The following is a 20,251-nucleotide window of genomic DNA, read 5'->3' as shown; positions in this document are numbered from 1 at the left end:
TCACCGTACAGTATACAAATATGATTAGGGAAAATACCAAGACAAGAAAACAGTGACACAAACCCCAACATTTCTGCCATAAGAAGGTCAGTTCTGTGACAATGACCAGCATCTATTTTTAGCCCATCTGCCGGCAAATTTTTTCAACGCAAGCGTATATTAGCGTATAGAGGAAAAGCACATCATGGACTAGCACGGTAATGCACGGGAGGCAAAACAGAAAAGTTTGTTTCGTATTAATTTTGCATATTCATTTGGCTAGTCCTTGAATTCCTAAACATTCAAAATATTGACGTTTATCAGTAGCACATCACCAAAGACCTTGATGGGTCTCACTGAACTATTACAATAGCACACATTAACAAAAACACATGGGTTTGGTTGTTACTTAACAGAATAATCTACACGCTTACTTTAGGATGTTCTGTAACGCCTCACATGTAGACTTGGAATGCCCAATAACCAAAGTGGATTTGCCTGCTAAAGTCCAGAGCGAAGAGGGAAAAGGACCTTGTGATTCACCCTTCAAGGTGCTGCTGTGTCTCCTCCCGTCCCCAACAGCCTCAAAGCCCCCACATCCACATGCCAAAGGGAACTTTTCCAGAGCGTCTAACACAAGTGAGTCCTCACAATCTTCAGATTGTGAAGAAAAACTTCTTTGCTGTGAGGGTGGCAGAGCCCTGGCACAGGCTGCCCAGAGAGGTGGGGGAGTCTCCGTCTCTGGAGACATTCCAACCCCGCCTGGACGCGTTCCTGTGCCACCTGCTCTGGGTGACCCTGCTCTGGCCGGGGGTTGGACGGGATGAGGGCCCTGACAACCCCCACCATTCTGTGGTTTTCTATGCTTCAGCAAGAACCTTTATCACATCAAACCCAAGAATTAATTGCTTTTGGGGTGCAAAGCAACAATTGCGGTGGAGACAAACTAATTGACCAAGGGATTTAGGTCTGGAAAAAAGACAACTGAGGGGGGATCTTATCAACACTTGTAAATACTGAAAGGGTGGGTGTCAGGAGGATGGGGCCAGGCTCTTCTCAGTGGTGCCCGGGGACAGGACAAGGGGTAACGGGCACAAACTTGACCATGGGAAGTTCCATCTCAACATGAGGAGGAACTTCTTTGCTGTGAAGGTGGCAGAGCCCTGGCACAGGCTGCCCAGAGAGGTGGGGGAGTCTCCGTCTCTGGAGACATTCCAACCCCGCCTGGACGCGTTCCTGTGCCACCTGCTCTGGGTGACCCTGCTGTGGCCAGGGGTTGGACGGGATGATCTCCAGAGGCCCCTGCCAACCCCCGCCATTCTGTGATTCTGTGACAGGAGCATTTAGTCCACTGATGTGAAGCTGTCCAGCGAGTTACTTACCAAGACCATGCACCTCAGCATCATAAACACCTTAATTCTCTACCTGGTATAGGAAACTGCTGCTGCCAGATGAGGAGGGAACATGTCCATCCCCCATCCCATCCCTCCCACGGTCTCTTTTTACCCCCGGACTGTCAGGATCTACAGGTCACCTCCTGTCTAACACTCTTGGATAGTTGCTCTCTCCAAGTTTGCAGAGAACTTAGCACAAGGAGATCCTAGTCTGCAACAGTCGCCGGCACTGCTATGATACAACTCAATAATAAGAAGAGACATTTAACATTTGGAAGAGGCTTTGGGCATCGGCAGCATGACCTTGGAGCATGGTTTTGACTCCTGAACACAGTATCTATCCGAACACCAAGACAAATCTCTCCAGATTGTGCTCACTGCACCGAGCAGTCCCATCTGCTTCGTCCTGCAGGTGCTCCAAGTGAGTCTCCATTTATTACGCAGTTTTGGAGAAACCCATGAGAATACCTCCATCAATTTGCTGTGAAGTTTCACCTTCACTTTTACCAAGCGCAGAACTCTGGTCTTGATGTTTCTGGAAGGGTCAGCTTTCCCCTAGGGCCAAGTACAGGAAATACAGCATTTTTCATTGTCTCAAGCACACAAGTTTTGCAACACAGATCCCTGTAAAGCATGTCTTCTACCTTAAAAAACATTGAGACCAGCAACTCTATAATGGTTTTAATAATCTAATCCTCCTTCATCAGACCTCTCCTTTCCGTAGGGAGCGTCGATACAACCATGTGCTCTCTCCCACCCCACTCAGCCCTGCAAAAGCTTCTCTCATTTGTGTTCCCAGCAAAACCATTATGCTTTTCCAGTATGCTTTTTTTTTTTTTATTAAAACAACAAAACACCCCGCACAAAACCAAAAACTAAGCCCTCAAAAACTTAATTTGGACATCACGGTTCATCCACTCTGATGACAAGCATTCAGTTATGCAGTTGCTGCTGCTGCTTTGTGTTAAAATACGTATTTTACTGAATGATGCTCTTTTTGCCTAAATGCCTGGCAAATTTGCAGTCTCTATCCAAGACACATCCCTTTATTCCTGCGCCCCTTTCCATTCAGCTGTAGGTTCCCAGCCATATGTTCATTATTGACTTCAGCAGCAAGGGGCCTTCGAGAAAGAGCCCCAGCGAACAACTTCTGATCGCCGGCTTGAGAAAACCAGCACTCGATTAGACAGAGTGACTGTACGAACCGACGCAACACAGCGCTGTCGGGGGGTTGTTCAGTGCAGAAATGATCTATTGGTTCAGGTAGAAAAAGGGTCTCGATTGTACCTTTGTATTTAGCAGAAGCTTTTTCTGAATGGGAGGCTATTTTAAAGGTAGTTTATTGTTATTACCGTAACTTTTATGGCTGGCATGCTGGAGGAAAAGGTGCGTGCAGACAAAATGCTAATTCAGAAAGGCAAAGGAAGCAATCCGAAGATCCATAATAAATACAGTTTTTCCACACAGCCTTGCAATTCATCATGTCCATACTAATGGTATCGCAAGACGTACTGTTTCTACGCAGTACGGTGGGAATGCAGCTAATGAAAGCCCCATCCTTTGCATCTTCTGGTTTAAATTGTGACACCCTATCTGCATGATGCGTGGATCCCCAAACGATGCAGAAGAGAAGGGACCAGTTGTACCTGGACCGTTCAACTGGTTCAGCTACTCTGCTCCCGCACGCCGGCACACCGAGGGCTGCAGCTTTAACTTCCACTTCTTTCCTCTGTCGCACATAGTCAGGCTGACCTGCTTCACGGGAAGCACACCCAGAGCCGCAGCCAGCACAAAGGCGAGCAAAGGAAAGTTATTTCCACAAAGACGCCGGAGAAGGAGAAGAGCACGGAAGCTTCGTGCGCGCAATTCGACCATCTGCAGAAGCGGGCGCACACTGGGGCTTTATCTAGATATTTTATCCGCAGAAGTATGAGTGCAATTATCTGTGAAAATAGTTTCTAAAAATAGCCTGTTCCTTACTACCGCGATTCTCATTAACATAAAAATTACCACGGCGTTGGCCATAGTTCATGAAACTATAATTGTTTCCAAAGCGAAGAGCTTTTCAGCTCTAACGTTTACTAGGACTCCAAGAGAAGCTCTAGTGACTGAAAGACTGATCATTAAATACCGCCTAATCTCTTTCTGTAAATGTGCCCCTGAAAAAAAAAAAAAATAAAAAAAAAAGAGACGACAATTTTTCAGAGGTAATGCTGGCTACCTGCCAATAACAGGGTTTCAATGAGATCTTTAGCAGGAATTGAAAGGAAAATCATTTACCCCACTAAACATTTCAGAGCTATATTTAAAAACACAGATAACTGTCTTCCCCAAAGAGTGAAAATCAATGTAGATCAACAGTTTAACTGTCTTTTATTACAGTCATTAAAAGCTCCTGATAGAGGTGCAATATATTAGTTTCATTATGAATTTCATCTCCTTGATAAAAATGAGAGCCCTCGGGAAAAGTGTCTCCTTATTTACAGCTGGAGGTGATACAACAGTATTTAAAGTTTTACAACAACATCAAATACATTGCAAAGGGAAAGGATGCTCCTATTACCCGCTGCATGACTCAACCGTTATTTTTCTCTCTCGTGTTCAACACACCCGAGGAGGCCGTAGCCCTCCGCATCCCTTACACTCGCATCATAGATGCATCAGACATTCCACTAAAATTAGCCTATTTCTGGGAAATGCTTATTTTACAATTCAGAAAAAAACCCAACCCAAACAGCCTGACACATGACTGTAAGACAAGGAATTTTCACCAGGCTAAGTCATTTAATGACTGCATTTTACTTAAAGAGCACAAGAATGGCTCTGCTGAATTGAACCAAACGTCTCCTCAGCCTGGTACTTGTCTCCAGTACTGACCATTACACGGTGCTGCCTATCCTTTTACCCTCATCGTTTTATTTATGAGAGACTTTAGATGGACAGAGTGAAGGACCTCCTCGTGGATCTCCACCAGGAAAAAGGGCTTCTCGGCAACGGAAGGCCTATCTGATGTTCCTGGGCAGCACCCACCAGCTCCCACGCGCCTTCAGAGCTGGAGGCTTCCGCCAGCAACTTGCTATGACACTTCCTCTGACACTCCCCACGCTTCAAATTTCTAATCTTCTGGCTCTCCTCCCTGTTTCCTTTCCTTTTTTCTGCTCCTCAGATTTATTTCATCTGTGAAGGGTCTTTAAGGTCGTTTGAGATGGGCTTACAGCTAGCCCTCCCGGAGGACCAAGAGGAACAGCAACAGTAAATCACGCTTAGGCAAAGACCATAAAAATAAAATAAAGTCAAACATAGCAATACCTTCTCAATTAATAAATGCTACTGGCTTCATAATATTTATACTAGAGCAGATACAGTTTGTTGATTACACTATTGCCACTCAGTGCCTCTGCAGAAACATAATGAGGACTTAGTAACAGCATCCCGGGAATTCTTTAGCCTCCTAAAGTTTTTGCTTAAATCCGAAGTTCTGCTTGGTAGCCCTGTTGGCAAGTGTGATTCATGAATCCTCCCAAGCATTTACCCCTAGAGTCACCTCATCTCTCTCGTGCCACAAGAGCAAAGCTGAGTGTTTATCGCGTTCCACAGAATGAGGTGTCTGCTCTGGTAACAATTCCATTATTCCCGCTGAGTCCTTGATTTATTCGAGCTATTATTCTAATTATTTTCTCCGACCACCTGCTACGTGAGGCACTGCGGAATCGCTCTTATCTGTTACGCTTGCGTTTGCCAACAGTAAGCGGCGGCGTGTGAGCGTGTGTACGCGTGCGCTACCTGACACCCCCGGCACAACCACATGGGTGGCGGGAGGAAGCAGAGCGCGCTCCCTCCCTGCAGCGCTTTCCCGGCTGTGGAATGCGGTGGAAAGATCTGAAGTAGAAAGGAAATCCTCCGAGGCTATAAAAAGAATCAATAAAAAAGGGAAGCAGAGAGGCACGACGGGGGGAAGGAGTGGGGAAGCACAACGTAACGGGGACACAGGACTAGTATATCCGCGCCGTTTAAAAAAAGGAACTGTAATAATCTTCACGATGAAGGCAGGCAAAAAGCCAACCTTCGCTTACCGTGAAAAAGAATATATACTTATAACAAAACATCTAATACACTCACTCCTATCGATAAATTAAAGTTTTGAACAAATATTAATAAACTCTCCAGGAAAACTACACACACAGAGGTTCGAAGACCTAGACATGCTTGCAAAAGAGTAACCGCTGGGCACCCTAGCTGCTGGATGGAAGCAGCAGGAAACACTCCGAAATCAATAGGTCATAAGGGACAGAAGCAACGTTACTCCTGAAGCCGTAATTACCTGTTCAATTTGAAGAAGCACCCAGTATTTTTAGTCCGCAGTCAGCACAATCAGCAAGTTATTATCTTCCCAGGAGAAGCCCCTCTATTTAATATATCAACTGGTAATGAAGGCAAGGTGCTTAGACCTCCTTCTAAAGTAATTTTGGATCCTTTTTGTCCTACCTTTCCCCAGTCTGAAAAGCAAGGTGGCTAGACAGGAGGTTAGTATCACAGCAACTGACTTATTTTTTCCAAACTACTACAAAACCAAGAATCTACAAGGATCCTTCATTAGCCGCAGGTGTCTTTGTCCCAGAAAGTCAGAGGTATCACATAGGAAGATTGTATTTTTTTGTGAACTAGGAGAATAATGCCTAAAAGAGCACAACTGCTGCTCATGAACACCTTAGGAGTGTTGCAAGAACACACCAGATGCTCTCCACTTGGTTCCTCTCTTCCACGTCATTTTCTCGTAGTAAAAGCGTCTAAATATTTACCAGCATGGACTAACATTTATACAGCACAACAGATAAAGAAGCTGGTTTAATAACTCAGACCCAGGATATAAAATTTTAAGGTAGGAAATAGAGAACGTGCTATCTAGCTGAATCATGGGGAAAGAAGGAATCACTGCTGAATACTTTTATTATGTTCACCGGTGCAGGGCACTGGGGGGAAAAAAAAAAAAAAAAAAAAAAAAAAAAAAAGAGGGTTGTTTTCACCCTCTTTTCTCCTATTAAAGACAAAAGTTCTTTTAAAAATAAATTACAAAGCATTTAAGATGGGATAAGAAAAGCAGAGGCAGAAGGTAAAAGGAAGAGGATAGCTGTCTCTTGTCTCCCATTCCACCTCAAAACATGTCACAGTGATCCACAACCTCTCCGCCCTCATTCCCTGCAGCTCCATTTGCTGTAACGCACAGTGATCACTTCGCCGGGCATCAACTCTGCAGCTGCCTCTTTCTTCCCTAACCTCTCTAACACGGGCATTTTTGATTCCTCCTTCTCTCCTTTCCCATACTTCCTTCTCTTTAAAACAACACAGCTATAATTCTTCTCCAGGTTGATGTGATCTATCACCTCTTCCCCACCAGCCCCCCTCTCCAACTCCCATTTTTCTTCCTCACTCCGGAGCATTCACATCACTTCTCGAGGGCTTCATCCTCCACGCTGATTACTCATCCTCCAGCTCCTCATCGGTGCGTTCACTGGCATCAAATCCAAATTTGATCTGCAAATCCTGCTTGAAATTTCTGAATTCATTACCAGGGCTGTCACTTGAGCTGGTCTTCACCCCATCACCCTCTCCGTAATCTTGAATTCCCCCTCTTAAATGATCACCGGGTCTTTTTTCTCCTGCTCAGCATTTCTCTTTCCTGGCTCCCCAATCAGCCTTCTTTTTGCCAGTTCCAACCCATCATCCCCAAATTCTCATCTTGTCTTACCCTTTCCCTTTTGCTTTGGGCCTCATTCCCCTCTACTCTCACTTTTCTCATCCTTTTGCATCATAATGTGTGAATTCCTTCCCGACACGTTCCAGAACTGTCCCATTGTCAACACTTTTTTTCCCAGCTCCTAAAGCCAAGAGACTTCTCTGGCAGAAACAGTCTAACAGGTTGACCTTCTCTGCTCTGTTTTCTCCTTCTCTTGCTTTTCTACCCTCAACTATTTTCCCAGCTTTCTTTTAACCACGCCCCTCACAATTCCAGCCTTTTCATCACATTCTTGTCTCCTCTTTCTGAAAACTTTGCCTTCTGCCTTTTCTATTTCTGCAAAAATTGTCATTCATAAACGGACAAGATACAGGATGGCATTACCCTCCCCGTAACAACCCCGCTGGCCTGCAGAAACGGGAGGCACTTCAGCATCACTTGAAGTGACACCTTTTAAACAGACTCCTCAAGTCTCCCGCAATGAAACAGGAGCAACTCCAGACCCGACAGTGGAAGAGCCTCAGCCATTTATCATGAATAAGCAGCAAAGAATAATAACCACTAAGTACCTCCTATAGAAGCTTGTGCTTCTGCCTTAAATAATTCCTCCCTCTTCAAGTTTTACATCTTGCAAATACCTGAGATTACTGTCTCTTCTTTGCTGGATCTTGCCCAGGGTTATAGAATCACAGAATCGTTAGGGTTGGAAGGGACCTTAAAGATCATCTAGTTCCAACCGCCCGCCGTGGGCAGGGACACCTCCCACCAGATCAGGTTGCTCCAAGCCCCATCCAGCCTGGCCTTAAAAACTTCCAGGGATGGGGCTTCCACCACCTCTCTGGGCAACCTGTTCCAGGGGCTCACCACCCTCATGGTGAAGAACTTCTTCCTAACGTCCAGTCTGAATCAACCCATCTCTAGTTTTAATCCATTCCCTCTAGTTCTACCGTTACCCAACATCCTAAAAAGTCCCTCCCCAGCTTTCTCGGAGGCCCCCTTAAGATACTGGTAGGCCACTCGAAGGTCTCCTCGCAGCCTTCTTTTCTCCAGACTGAACAACCCCAACTCTCTCAGTCTGTCCCCATAGGAGAGGTGCTCCAGCCCTCTCATCATCCTCGTGGCCCTTCTCTGGACACGTTCCAGCACGTCCTTATCTCTCTTGTAGTAGGGGCTCCAGAACTGGACGCAGTGCTCCAGGTGGGGTCTCACGAGAGTGGAGTAGAGGGGCAGAATCCCCCCCTCACCCTGCTGCCCACACTGCTGGGGATGCAGCCCAGGCTGCGGGGGGGTTCTGGGCTGCCAGCGCACACTGATGGTTCGTGTGGAGCCTCTCGTCCACCAGCACCCCCAAGCCCTTTTCTATAGGGCTGGTCTCAAGCCAGCCACTGCCCTGCCTGTATCGGTGCTTGGGATTGCCCTGACCCAGATGGAGGACCTTGCACTTGGCCTGGTTGAACTTCATGAGGTTGGCATGGGCCCACCTCTCCAGCCTGTCAAGGTCCCTCTGGATGGCATCCCTTCCCTCCAGCGTGTCAGCCGCCCCACGCAGCTTGGTGTCATTGGCGAACTTGCTGAGGGTGCGCTCTATGCCACCGTCCATGTCGCTGACGAAGGTGTTAAATAAGACCAGTCCCAGTACTGATCCTTGAGGGACTCCACTCGTCACTGGCCTCCACTTGGACATGGACCCATTGACAGCCGTTCTTTGGGTGCAGTCATCAAGCCAGTTCTTTATCCACTGAATTGGTTAGAACTTCCAATCTTTTAGTCAGTGTTGCTATTCTTCCACCACAAATTCTCTCCAGCTTATATATTACTTCAGTAATGACAGGCCCGTAAAGAACCCAGAACTACAGCTCCAACTTCATGAGATAGTGAGGAAGGGACTTGGGTTTTGCCGTACTCTGCATCCCAAGTAATTCTATGAAAGCCCAGGCAATGTGATGTCCACGCTCCGTCTCCTTCAGCATTATAAGGAAATAATCCAGGAGCAACAGAGTCTGGGGCAGGAATTTTGAGTTCATTTTGAGCTCTGTCACAGACTTCACCTCTAGTTTCGTGCACACCTCTTTGCGCCAACCTCGCGCTTTGTCACACGAACGTCATACTTGCTGAGAACTACGACATTACGTTTATGAAGAGCATAAGGAATTCTGCACACAACCCCTCACAAAAATTGCCTACCACGGTTTTCAGAATTCCCTTCCCGTACTGTACGGCTGCCGTTTCCATTGCTTCTTTCTAGCTGTGCCTGTTTGCAGCGTACCAAGATAAACCACCGCCTTCTGCCTGTACTTCTAATCAATATATTCCATCGCATTAGTAGTTTTTTTTAGTGCTAGAAAGCACCTAGTCTGACCTTGCACAGAAATATCATATTAATATGATACAATAATATCAAATATACCCGTGATTCCTGTATCACGACTGCAATTTCTGCATTACTTTAAGACGACGACCAATTTTGACTTAAAAAAAATTAAATAATGAAAAAAAATATCTACCATGCTACCAGACAGTGGTTAATTCCCTAACACTGTTTACCATTATGCTCTTTTTTCATTTCAATTTCTCTGGAAATAATCTTATATTTTCTTCCACATCATTGATACAGATATTGGATAGCAGCGAGCCAAGAACAGAGACGCTATCTAATACACCTATACACTCTACTTTGCAATTAACTACCTCCGAGATAGTATGCTTTTAACTTTGAATCATGTACTATTCTAAATCCAAGGAAAGAAAACCACCTTGGAAAAAAAAGTAAGAGCTCTAGTTAATATCGGAAGAGCTATATTCCACTGAGACCCGAGTGACTCAGTCTTTCATGAGGCAAGGATATAATTTTCTGGATGAAGTAGTTCAACGAATCTTTCTCACCCTCCACCTTCAAAAATGATTTTTAAATTATTTGTCCTTTAGAAACAATTCTGGCCTGGATCGTAACTAATACCTGAGCCCAGAAAGAAAAGCAGCATTAGATGAAAAGGCTGGAACACACTAGAAACTCCCAGTTATTTTAAGCCATACTCACAACAAACTGGTCCATGTCCCTCTCAAGCCCCATGTTTGGTAGATCAGGCATCATGTGCGCCACCACTTTAAACCCGGCATCCTTGGCTAAGTGAAAGGACTCGCACACAGCCTTCACGGTGTGACCTCTGGGAAGAGAAAAAAGAGGGTCAGGATTACACAGTAAAGGATGTATTTTGATACACTGATTTGAGATGGGTTGAGTTTTATTACCAATTGATCACCACTCAAGTCTTGGAACATGGCTGCTAATAAAGGAAACTACACCAGGGCTAAAAGTAGTCCGGTTTGCTAGTTCTGTAGCAGGTGAACCCCACCAAGGCCACAGCTATTCACATCACAGCCTGAGAAACTTTGGGAACCTGCTGAAATTTGATTTGTAAAGCAATGACAGAAGCTGATGCGGCAGCACAAGCTAGGACACACAGCACTGACTGTGTGCAATCAAAATGAAGCATAACTAGAAACAAACGCAACAAAAGAGCAAAAGGAGAAGGAGGATGAGGGCTGCATAAGACGAGCCACCTAGGAAATCATCCTGCAACACCCTTGCCAAACTCTCAAGTAGTCCCTTTAGAGAAACACAAACTCTTCTCAAGTTCCGAGAGGTGCCAAACCTCCGAAACATAGGCTGGACTGGGACTCTTGAAGGATTCCATGTTTCTTCTCCACCGACATCAAACCAAACCGAGTCTTGCTCTGCAGGAGCTCAGTGAGAGTGGGAGCACGAATGATTGCCGGAACAAAGGTTGAATCTCATATAACTCATTAGCCTCAAGCAAACTCCTCCCTCCTTCCATCTCCACAGTTCAGGAGCTGCCTTCTGCCTCCACAACAGCAATCGCTATCACTGCAAAGAGCTCCTAGGAGGTCCCATCACACGTGGCCAGTCTTCCCACAAAGTCCTTGTTTTGCTCTTCCCCAGCTGGGAGGGCTCTTCCACTGACATTTGTGGACATTTCCATCCTCTCAGCATCTGCCACCTTCTTCCCTTTTGAATCCCCGTTTTCCTCCCATCCCATTTTCACACCAGTTCACCCCATCTTTTGGAATTCCTTGCCAAAAGCTCAGCAGGTGACGACTATTCTCCTCGCTAGTCCTTTGGATGAAGAATTAACACCATCTGGGCATCTTTACAAATGCATGCCTTCTGTCGCGACCTAACGTTAACCAAACCGAGCAGCTACATCCCTTGTTTTAAGGACCTCTTCCTTCCTCTCTACTGGAAGATTCCGCCTCTGTTCAGTCCCTACACGTAGTTTTATGACTACAGTTTTATTTATGATTTTTTTTTTCCAGAAGTATTACGGTGTTTTTCTGAGACTGTTCAAGGACAGTATTACTCAAGACCTTGAGTAGCCTGAGGGGAGTAAATGGAGACTTGCTTCATAAATAAAAATTATTTTCTTATTAGAAGTGGAATTTGAGCTGCATCAATAACTTGATTATTTGATGCCTAGATCTGTTCTTGAATATTTTTCTGCCTCACAGCCACCAAAAGCACTCAGAAACCTCACTAATGACTTATGGAACATAATAGAAAGTAATTTCCAAACAGTTAGCCTAATTGGTTGTAATCTGACATTTTGCTACAAGCGAAATATTAAAAGTTTAAAGGCAAAACACATCCCCCACAAAGTAGAAGAAGAACAGAAGCAAAATGAGGTCATTTGAAAAGAAAGAGAAACTTGAATTATCCTTCTCTAAAAGTATATTCCAATTCATTGTCCTACGAAGTTGGAGGGAGATATTTGAGGGAACAGCCTGCGCTCTCCCTGCTCTGGGACAGCCTGCAGCAAAGCCTTTCAGGAATTCCGCAAGCGGCTTTGAAAAGCGCCCAAAAAACCCTTTACAAATATAATTCTATACAGAATTAACTTCTCAGTGAAATCAAGTCGATAATCTACCACTGCGTTCTTCTTCCGATTCTCCAGCAGGAAAGCAAGGGTTCATTAGCAAACGTACAAGCCAGGAGTGAGACAGGGCTTTGAATGATTTATGGTACCGGTTCTGACGTGACAGGCAACACTGGAGGAAAACCAAAGACGACTGAAGCGATAGCTACGTGGGGTTTTACAGTTCCACCTCAGGGTGGGACACCTCTAAAAGACCTGAGGTGAAAAAAGGATTTTAAAAGCTGAAGAGAAATTAATTGTTAAATTTACAATCTGCGTCAGAATTAACCAGTAATGAATACAGCTAGTCTAAGAGCGAGATTTAGCTGCATTCCCGAGTATGGATCTTTTCCTTTGGAAAGCTCTGACATCTAGAGGAGGAAAGTACCACCTATAAATATTAGCTCTTAACTCTTGGACTGCTCAATAAATGGCTTTTCCCACCTACTGAGACCTGGAGCCCGACCATTTCATAGCAGCGACATCCCGTACTTCCATGCACCAGCAATACTACAGCTAAACCCGCAGCGGGAAACTCATTTGGGATTCTTTAAGCCTCTGAAAGAAAGAAAGCGTCCAACATTTTCAGTTTTGCACTACTGCCTTTAAGGTAGGTATTAACAAAAATGTGCTTTGCTTATTGAACCATAATCTCTCTGTCATTACGTATGATTATGGTTATTAAACATCTTTGGTAGGTGACTGGAATACGCAATAAGGACGACGGCAAGTTGTACGAGTGTCAGAAGTGAAAAAAAACCAAGAAAAAAACCCCACTTCTTTCAAGATCTGAACAGAATTATGAGACTGGCAATAAAATAAAATTAAAAAAAAAAAAAAAAAAGAGAGATTGTTCATTTCACTGCTTACAGGCAAGTAAGGAATTGTATTGCGCACTCTCCTACGTAGGACAACTGTTCTTTTAGCCATAGGTCCAGTCTCACAAGGAATAAATCACCGGCCTCTTGCGCATATATTTTGCAATCCCTAGAGATACTGTATGCCTTAGAACGACTGTGGTTAATCCATCAACGGGCGTTGTTTCTGGCTACAGCTCACCCTCTGTACCTGCCAATGTCATCTCTCCTCTCCGATACTCAGCAGAAAGAGGTACCTGGTGCAGAGAACACGCTGTTTGCTGGTAAAGTGCCTCCAACAGATTATGCTGCGTGGTATCTATTCGAGGTAGGACAAGAACTATGAGGTCTCCCTGGGCACATGTTCTACTTCAAAGCTGCATTTATTTATGAAGCAGTTTAAAAAAAAAAAAAAAAAAGAGAGATGTACGATGCAGGAAAATAATATGATTTTAAATTAAAACATCACAAATAACCCCATTTTCTCAAGTCACGGTCTACACAATACCACAAAGAAATCCGTGAAGCCACCGCATTTTATTAGTTTTTCTTAAGAGACATATGGGCACACAAGCTAGGAAGTGAGCTAAATGTCTCAACGTTCAACGTTAAGTGGGTGTTCAAGCAAACAAGTCATGACACGCTACTCAAAGAGTATTCCAGAAAGCATTCAGTGAGCAGCCACTGAAGCTCTGAAGCTTTCTTTCTTCTCACCTGTTGGTGTCCCTGGCCACGTCCTCGTAGACGCTCTGCACTCCGATCTCCAGCCTCGTACAGCCGTAGGACAACATGTCACTTAAATGCCGCTTCAGGCAGTAATCTGGTCTGGTCTCTATCGTTATCCCAACGCATTTTGTCAGGCTTCGTTCTGAATACCTGAAAAAAATCCATCCTCTATTAAAATTCTGAAGTTGTCACAAGTGACTTCAGCAGAGTTGCCAACACCTTCCAGGTGAGAGTTTCTAAGTCACTACAAGAATTAAAATCCAGGTTAAAAACCTCAAAAATCCCAGCAAGGGAACCCTCAACCTTACTGCAATGTATGGATGAAACGATACACAAATATACACACTAATACAAGTCCAGGGTTTGCTTTGTGTAAAAAAAACTGGACCGTGGCAGCCTTGCAGGGCTTTTTTAAGCTGTACGTGTTAGGAAGATGCTCCCAGACCAGACTGAGCCTTCAGTACTCGGCATCTGGAAAGGAAAACCTGGGAGAAAGGGGAAATCAGAGTAGGCAATGAAACACGTGTTCGGTTTTGGAGACAAACCAAAGGCAGAGCGTGGCACAGTCGGTACCTTTTCGTTTGATTCCCACGGTGTGCAGATAAATTGCAGGGACTGGGACAAGATCCAGCTGCGTTCTCACAAGAAAACGTACAAGACTGTCTATGAAAAATTCCATAAATCACAGCCCTTTGTGAGCAAGTGGCATGCTTTCAACTTCACTGAAGTCTAACGCTGAAACAAAATTCATTGTTAACCTTTTTCCCCCTCCTCTCCCATTCATCACTGGATGTCTAACAGAGACCAATTATTCCAGCTAGTAGAAAAATCCTCTACTGATGACAAATGGTAAGTTACTGACCTAAGAGAGAGTAAAACAAAAGAGAAAAGGAATCTAAAGCAGTTTTGAACCAAAGTTCACAAAGGAAACTGTCAATCAACATAATCTCCAATACCACCAGCAAGGATAATATTCCTTTCCATACAGGAATCATTTCACTTGAACGCCTTTCCTGCAGAATACGGTGGTTGTATAACTGAGAACTGCAGCGCGGGAGAAAAGATTTACAGCAGGAAAAAGGAAACAACTTCTTTTGAAACCATTTGAAACTGCAGAGATAACCTGGCTAATTCCCAAACTGGGACGGGGGCAGGATGAACAGCCACTGTTGGAGAGGAATATCGGTCTCTTTAATGGTCCCAAATGATGAAGACCTCAGTATTAATATTAAATGTCGCCGAAAAGAGGACACCTCAAGTACGAGAGAGATGTTACGCTGATACCTGGAAGAATATCGCACACCGAAATCATGATGGCTAACTTCAGCTCTTTATTAGGTGTTCTATAGAGATTCATCATCCAGTTTCCAGCTTCGGATGGCTGGAAGCTTCTGAACCAAAATAAAGCTCCAGAGCCTACCTCAGGTCATGACGGAGGTTCAATTTGACCAAAAAAAGCCCCAAAATCCCACCACCCTCAAAAAACCCAGCAAAAACACACGAGTGGCCTCAGACCCGCAACCAAAACTATTAACTCCCTTCAAACTGTTAAAGCCTAAGACCTACAAAGACCAAGATATTTGGGGGATAGACTGTAATGGCTGTCAAAATAAGCATCTTAAAAAACCCCAAACAACAAAAACCCCGTAAAACATTTCAGAGTTCGTGGCTCACTAATCTGACAGATTAACAGAACCATTGTTTATCACGGCAGGGAAAACATTGCCAACGTGTGATTCATTAACATCAGAGTGAAAAAACTGCTCATTTTTAGAGATGTGACTTGCAACGATTAAAAGAGAGACATTTTAGCTAAGGGGCGGGGGGGAAAAGGCACCGAATAACGCACCCATCATGCCAGAGGGTACGCGCTCATATTAAGCACCTGCAATCAGCCTAGAAATACTGAGGGGAGATAAAAATAATTATATCCCCCCCCCCCCCCCGGAAATTTATGGCTACGATATAAAATGCTAAATATAATGAACACCAACAGACCCTAAACTATAACATCTACTAGGGGCACCAAGAGGATTTCAGTAGGGTGTAAGGGCCATAAAGAGAAGCGTGTCTTAACGATAACTAGACAAGCAGGACAAAATTGAACCCAAACCAGATAAAGCAACAAAGACGGCGTTTCCAAGAAAAGTCACGAGTCTCTTCAAACCGGCACCTCTGCACGGGACAGACATTTTCAACTCCAGCCCCAAGTCCTCCAGCTCTCCCCAGCAGTCCCAGAGACTCGGGGTGAGAAACAGAGCGCAGTCTTCTCTGTTTTATTAACGTGAAAGAAAAGCTTGAATCACGTGGTCCACATTTAATAAAGACTACAGATTCCTTTCAACTAATTGCAAAGAGAAAGAAGTGCGTGACAGCCAACCTTCCACGGAAGATGATTCTGGCAACACATTGCCTGACGTTCCATCAGGAACATCACGTTCCATCATTTCCTGAATAAAGAAAGAAAAAATTGACTTTTCTTCTGTCTTTTCTCAACTTTAAACTCTCATTTGGATACTCAACATTGTTCCTACCTGCAAAATGAGCAACTCTATTTCATTTGAAACCTAATACTAAAACTAAGGACAGGCACAAATTGTAAGATTAGAAGTTAAGAGGCCCAACACAGAGCACCAGCAGCGGACATCAGTTAAAAGCTTTACTAGATTTACATAACCCAACGTTTTCTGGAAGGAGTTATCAAAGAGTACCCATAAAAGCTGCACCAATGATTATTATGCAGCACAAAGCTGCATTATGCAACCAAGTTAAATTTTTATTTAAAAAAAAATAAATCTGTCATTGTTTGATGTTTAGTTTCAACACTTTCCTACGCACGGCCAGCGCCCCCTTCACTGACCAGCCCGATGGTAACCTATAAGAGAGAGTCCAGATACCCACAAAAAGCAGGAAATTCTATATAAAAAGTTATCTACTAAATACAGGATTTACATCAAGACAGACGCTGATTTTTTTTTTAATGATAGAACCATAGAATCGTTAGGGTTGGAAGGGACCTTAAAGATCATCTAGTTCCAACCCCCTGCCATGGGCAGGGACACCTCCCACTAGATCAGGTTGCTCAGAGCCCCGTCCAGCCTGGCCTTAAAAACTTCCAGGGATGGGGCTTCCACCACCTCTCTGGGCAACCTGTTCCACTGTCTCACCACCCTCATGGTGAAGAACTTCTTCCTAACGTCCAGTCTGAATCGTCCCATCTCTAGTTTTAATCCATTCCCTCTGGTCCTACCGTTACCCAGAGACCAGGTCATATGAGGAGAGGCTGAGGGAGCTGGGCATGTTGAGCTTGGAGAAGAGGAGGTTGAAGGGAGACCTCATTGCCCTCTACAACTCCCTGAAAGGAGGGTGGAGAGAGGTGGGGGTTGGCCTCTTCTCCCAGGGGAATAATGACAGGACCAGAGGAAATGGTCTGAAGCTGCGGCAGGGGAGGTTTAGGTTAGATATCAGGAGGAATTCCTTTACTGAAAGAGTGGTCAGGCACTGGAACAGCCTGCCCAGGGAGGGGGTTGAGCCACCATCCCTAGAGGTGTTTAAGGAACGTCTAGATGTGGCACTGCAGGGCATGCTCTAGTGACAGAGATTGTAGGGGTTTTTTTTCTGTGTGTATGGTTGGACTCGATGATCTCAAAGGTCCTTTCCAACCACGAAGATTCTATGATTCTATGACCCTAAAAAGTCCCTCCCCAGCTTTCTCGGAGGCCCCCTTAAGATACTGGTAGGCCACTCAAAGGTCTCCTCGGAGCCTTCTTTTCTCCAGACTGAACAACCCCAACTCTCTCAGTCTGTCCCCATAGGAGAGGTGCTCCAGCCCTCTCATCATCCTCATGGCCCTTCTCTGGACACGTTCCAGCACGTCCGTATCTCTCTTGTAGTAGGGGCTCCAGAACTGGACGCAGTGCTCCAGGTGGGGTCTCACGAGAGTGGTGTAGAGATCTTGCAATCAAATTGGCAAGATCCCTTATTTTAAAGCACAGACAGGATCCGAGACAGGTATTTACCAGCCAACAGAGAAAAAGACAAGAGAAAGTGATGTATGTTTAAGAGCAACACTCTTTTTAGTGGAGAAAGCTTTTGGATTATTTCGGTTTCTATTTTTTAAGTAGTATATCTGTGAAATCTGATCCCGATTTGTAGGTCTCAAGTCAGATTTGATTTTTTATTATTAATCAGTGATTTATGTAACAACTTATAGTGGATTGGCTATTTCAAGACTGACTTTGCTTATTTCTTACTTTCAGCGCCCAGGTTTCATCCTAACTGCCCACTGGAAATATGGTGGTTTCCCACACCTCTAGCAGGTTGGGCAGGCACATTTTTGCCCTGGCAAATCCATACTGAATCCTCCCGGCCACCTTCCTGACCATGGAAACAGCTTCCACAAAGACACGCTCCATAACGTTCTTGAGGACCAAGATGAGGCTTACCAGCCTGCAGGTCTCCTTCTCACCTTCTTGAAGACCCACAGGACATTTCCAGTCAGCTCTTGGTTTTCATCACCTCTCCAAGGTGGGATGGAGCTACCTCACCCATCCCCTTCCACAGACCTGCATGTGCCCAATTTGCCGGTGATGCCAATGCAATCCTCTGCCATGGGTACTACCTCTCACCACCTAGAAAGAGCAGACCTTGCAGATAGGCAGAGAAACAATGCATACCTCAGCCTTTTCCTTTGTCCTTCATCACCGAGCTGCCTGCCTCATCCAGCAGATCCACATTAAGGACACAGACCTGTTGGAACAGGTCCAGAGGAGGGACATGAAGATGATCCAAGGGCTGGAGCACCTCTGCTATGAAGACAGGCTGAGAGAGTTGGGGTTGTTCAGCCTGGAGAAGAGAGGGCTCCGAGGACACCTTATAGTGGCCTTCCAGTACCTAAAAGGGGCCCATAGGAGAGACAGGGAGGGACTCTTTATGAGGGAGTGTAGTAACAGGACGAGGGTTTAAACCGGAAGAGGGGAGATTTAGATGAGATTATTAGGAAGAAATTCTTTACCATGAGGGCGGTGAGCCCCTGGCCCAGGTTGCCCAGAGAAGCTGTGGCTGCCCCATCCCTGGAGGGGTTCAAGGCCAGGTTGGCCGGGGCTTGGAGCAACCTGGGCTGGTGGGAGGTGTCCCTGCCCAGGGCAGGGGGGCTGGAACTAGATGATCTTTAAGGTCCCTTCCAACCTAAACCATTCTATGATTTTCTTTGGTCTTTCTTTGCTGCCTGATAGTCTTGTTGTCCGACAATCTCTTTGAGTTTCAACTTCAATTAAGGTTTTCTAATGTCCCCTCTGCCCGCCCGTCTCCCTCCTGGGCATCCCATACCTCTTTCTACTTCCTGCACGCACTCCTTTTTTCATGTTTGAGCTCCATCAGGACCTCCCTGTTAAGCAAAGCTGGTGACCTGTCGTGCCTGCTTTGTTTCCTGCACCGTCTTTGCAATTTGAGGCAAGATCCTGGAAGATCAGCTCAGCTCAGCTCACCTGGGCTTATTCACCCTTCAGGGTGTCCTCCCACGGGATCCTGCCTTTAGGTTCCCTGGAAAGGTTCAAATCTGTTGTCCTGAACTCTGACATCTTTATTCTGTGACTTGCTTCCCTCAGGATCTTAAGCTCTAACATCTCAGAGTCATTGCAGCCAAGACCGCATCCTTCCCACAACCAGCTCTTTGCGAGTAGCAGATCCAGGAAAGCGCCTCTCCTAGGCACTGGATGAGCCAACTATTTCAAAATACCATTATAATGCGCTCCAGAAATCCCCTAAATTAGCTGTGTTCCACCACGTTGCCCTTCTGGCAGGTATCAGCTTATCAGACTAGATTCAAGGACTTTTGCGTATTTTTCATTAAGTGTGTATATTCTAGTGTGCTTACATCATTTTCATACCTTTTTTAGCACCATCTCCAGTTTTTAAGCAATCTTCTTGTTGACTTTGATACCAAAAACAGCCACTACTTTGCAGACACACCAGTACTATATCCAGATGGAATATGATTTGCCTATCCCTATCCAATTTTCCACTATTTATACAGTCAAGGGTAATTTGGCTGCTGAATCATACAGAAAGCTCATGATAATGCGACTTAACTCCTAAGTATTTTCTAGATATTTCGCTGCTTCTCAGAATAGAATCCTGCACCATTCCTAGAAAAACAGCTTTACATTTTCCCACAAGAAAGTACACGGCTTGCTCGTATACAACTTACTATGGAATATAGGTTTATCCCTTATTTGCCCATCTCCAATATTGATAGCTCCTGCCAACCCTTAGAAATTACTATTTTAACACCACTATTAAACACAAGGCCCAGAGGCAAAACCAACAGAATCCTATTAGAAATCATTCAGGTCAATGACAATAATTTTCTGCTATGCCTGTTTTGGAAACCAATGTAATGGGTGACACGTTGTTCTAGTCTCTTTTTTAAGGTCAAAATATCTCACTGTAGCAGGTCAATTCTCTTGCAGAAGTTTATGCATATTACACTTCATTTCTCCAAAAAACCCCGTAAGCTCACTAGCAGGATACAGTGACTTATCATGATAACGGAGATGATGGATTTGCCTTCACTTAATCTTTAAAAACAACAGAAATCTAGTCACATATCCTGCAGGAACAGCACGCTAG

The 20,251-nt window shown here is 44.8% G+C and overlaps 1 protein-coding gene across 2 annotated transcripts in view; it reads right to left on the bottom strand.

The window, feature by feature from the left end:
* The window catches only part of ELP3 (elongator acetyltransferase complex subunit 3), a 100,017-nt gene that overhangs the window by 50,995 nt on the left and 28,771 nt on the right, over positions 1 to 20,251 (bottom strand). For both annotated transcript variants that reach the window (XM_063330734.1, XM_063330735.1), the window contains exons 8-9: positions 13,610 to 13,771; positions 10,145 to 10,271 (exon numbers count right to left, since the gene is read on the bottom strand). In XM_063330734.1, the coding sequence (XP_063186804.1) occupies positions 10,145 to 10,271; positions 13,610 to 13,771 (289 nt within the window). The remainder of the gene's footprint in view (positions 1 to 10,144; positions 10,272 to 13,609; positions 13,772 to 20,251) is intronic.

The sequence above is a fragment of the Chroicocephalus ridibundus genome, chromosome 3 (genome assembly GCF_963924245.1).
Source record: "Chroicocephalus ridibundus chromosome 3, bChrRid1.1, whole genome shotgun sequence".
Lineage (NCBI taxonomy): Eukaryota > Metazoa > Chordata > Aves > Charadriiformes > Laridae > Chroicocephalus > Chroicocephalus ridibundus.
The sequence above is the reverse complement of the archived record's forward strand: the minus strand, read 5'-3'. Positions and strand labels throughout refer to the sequence as shown.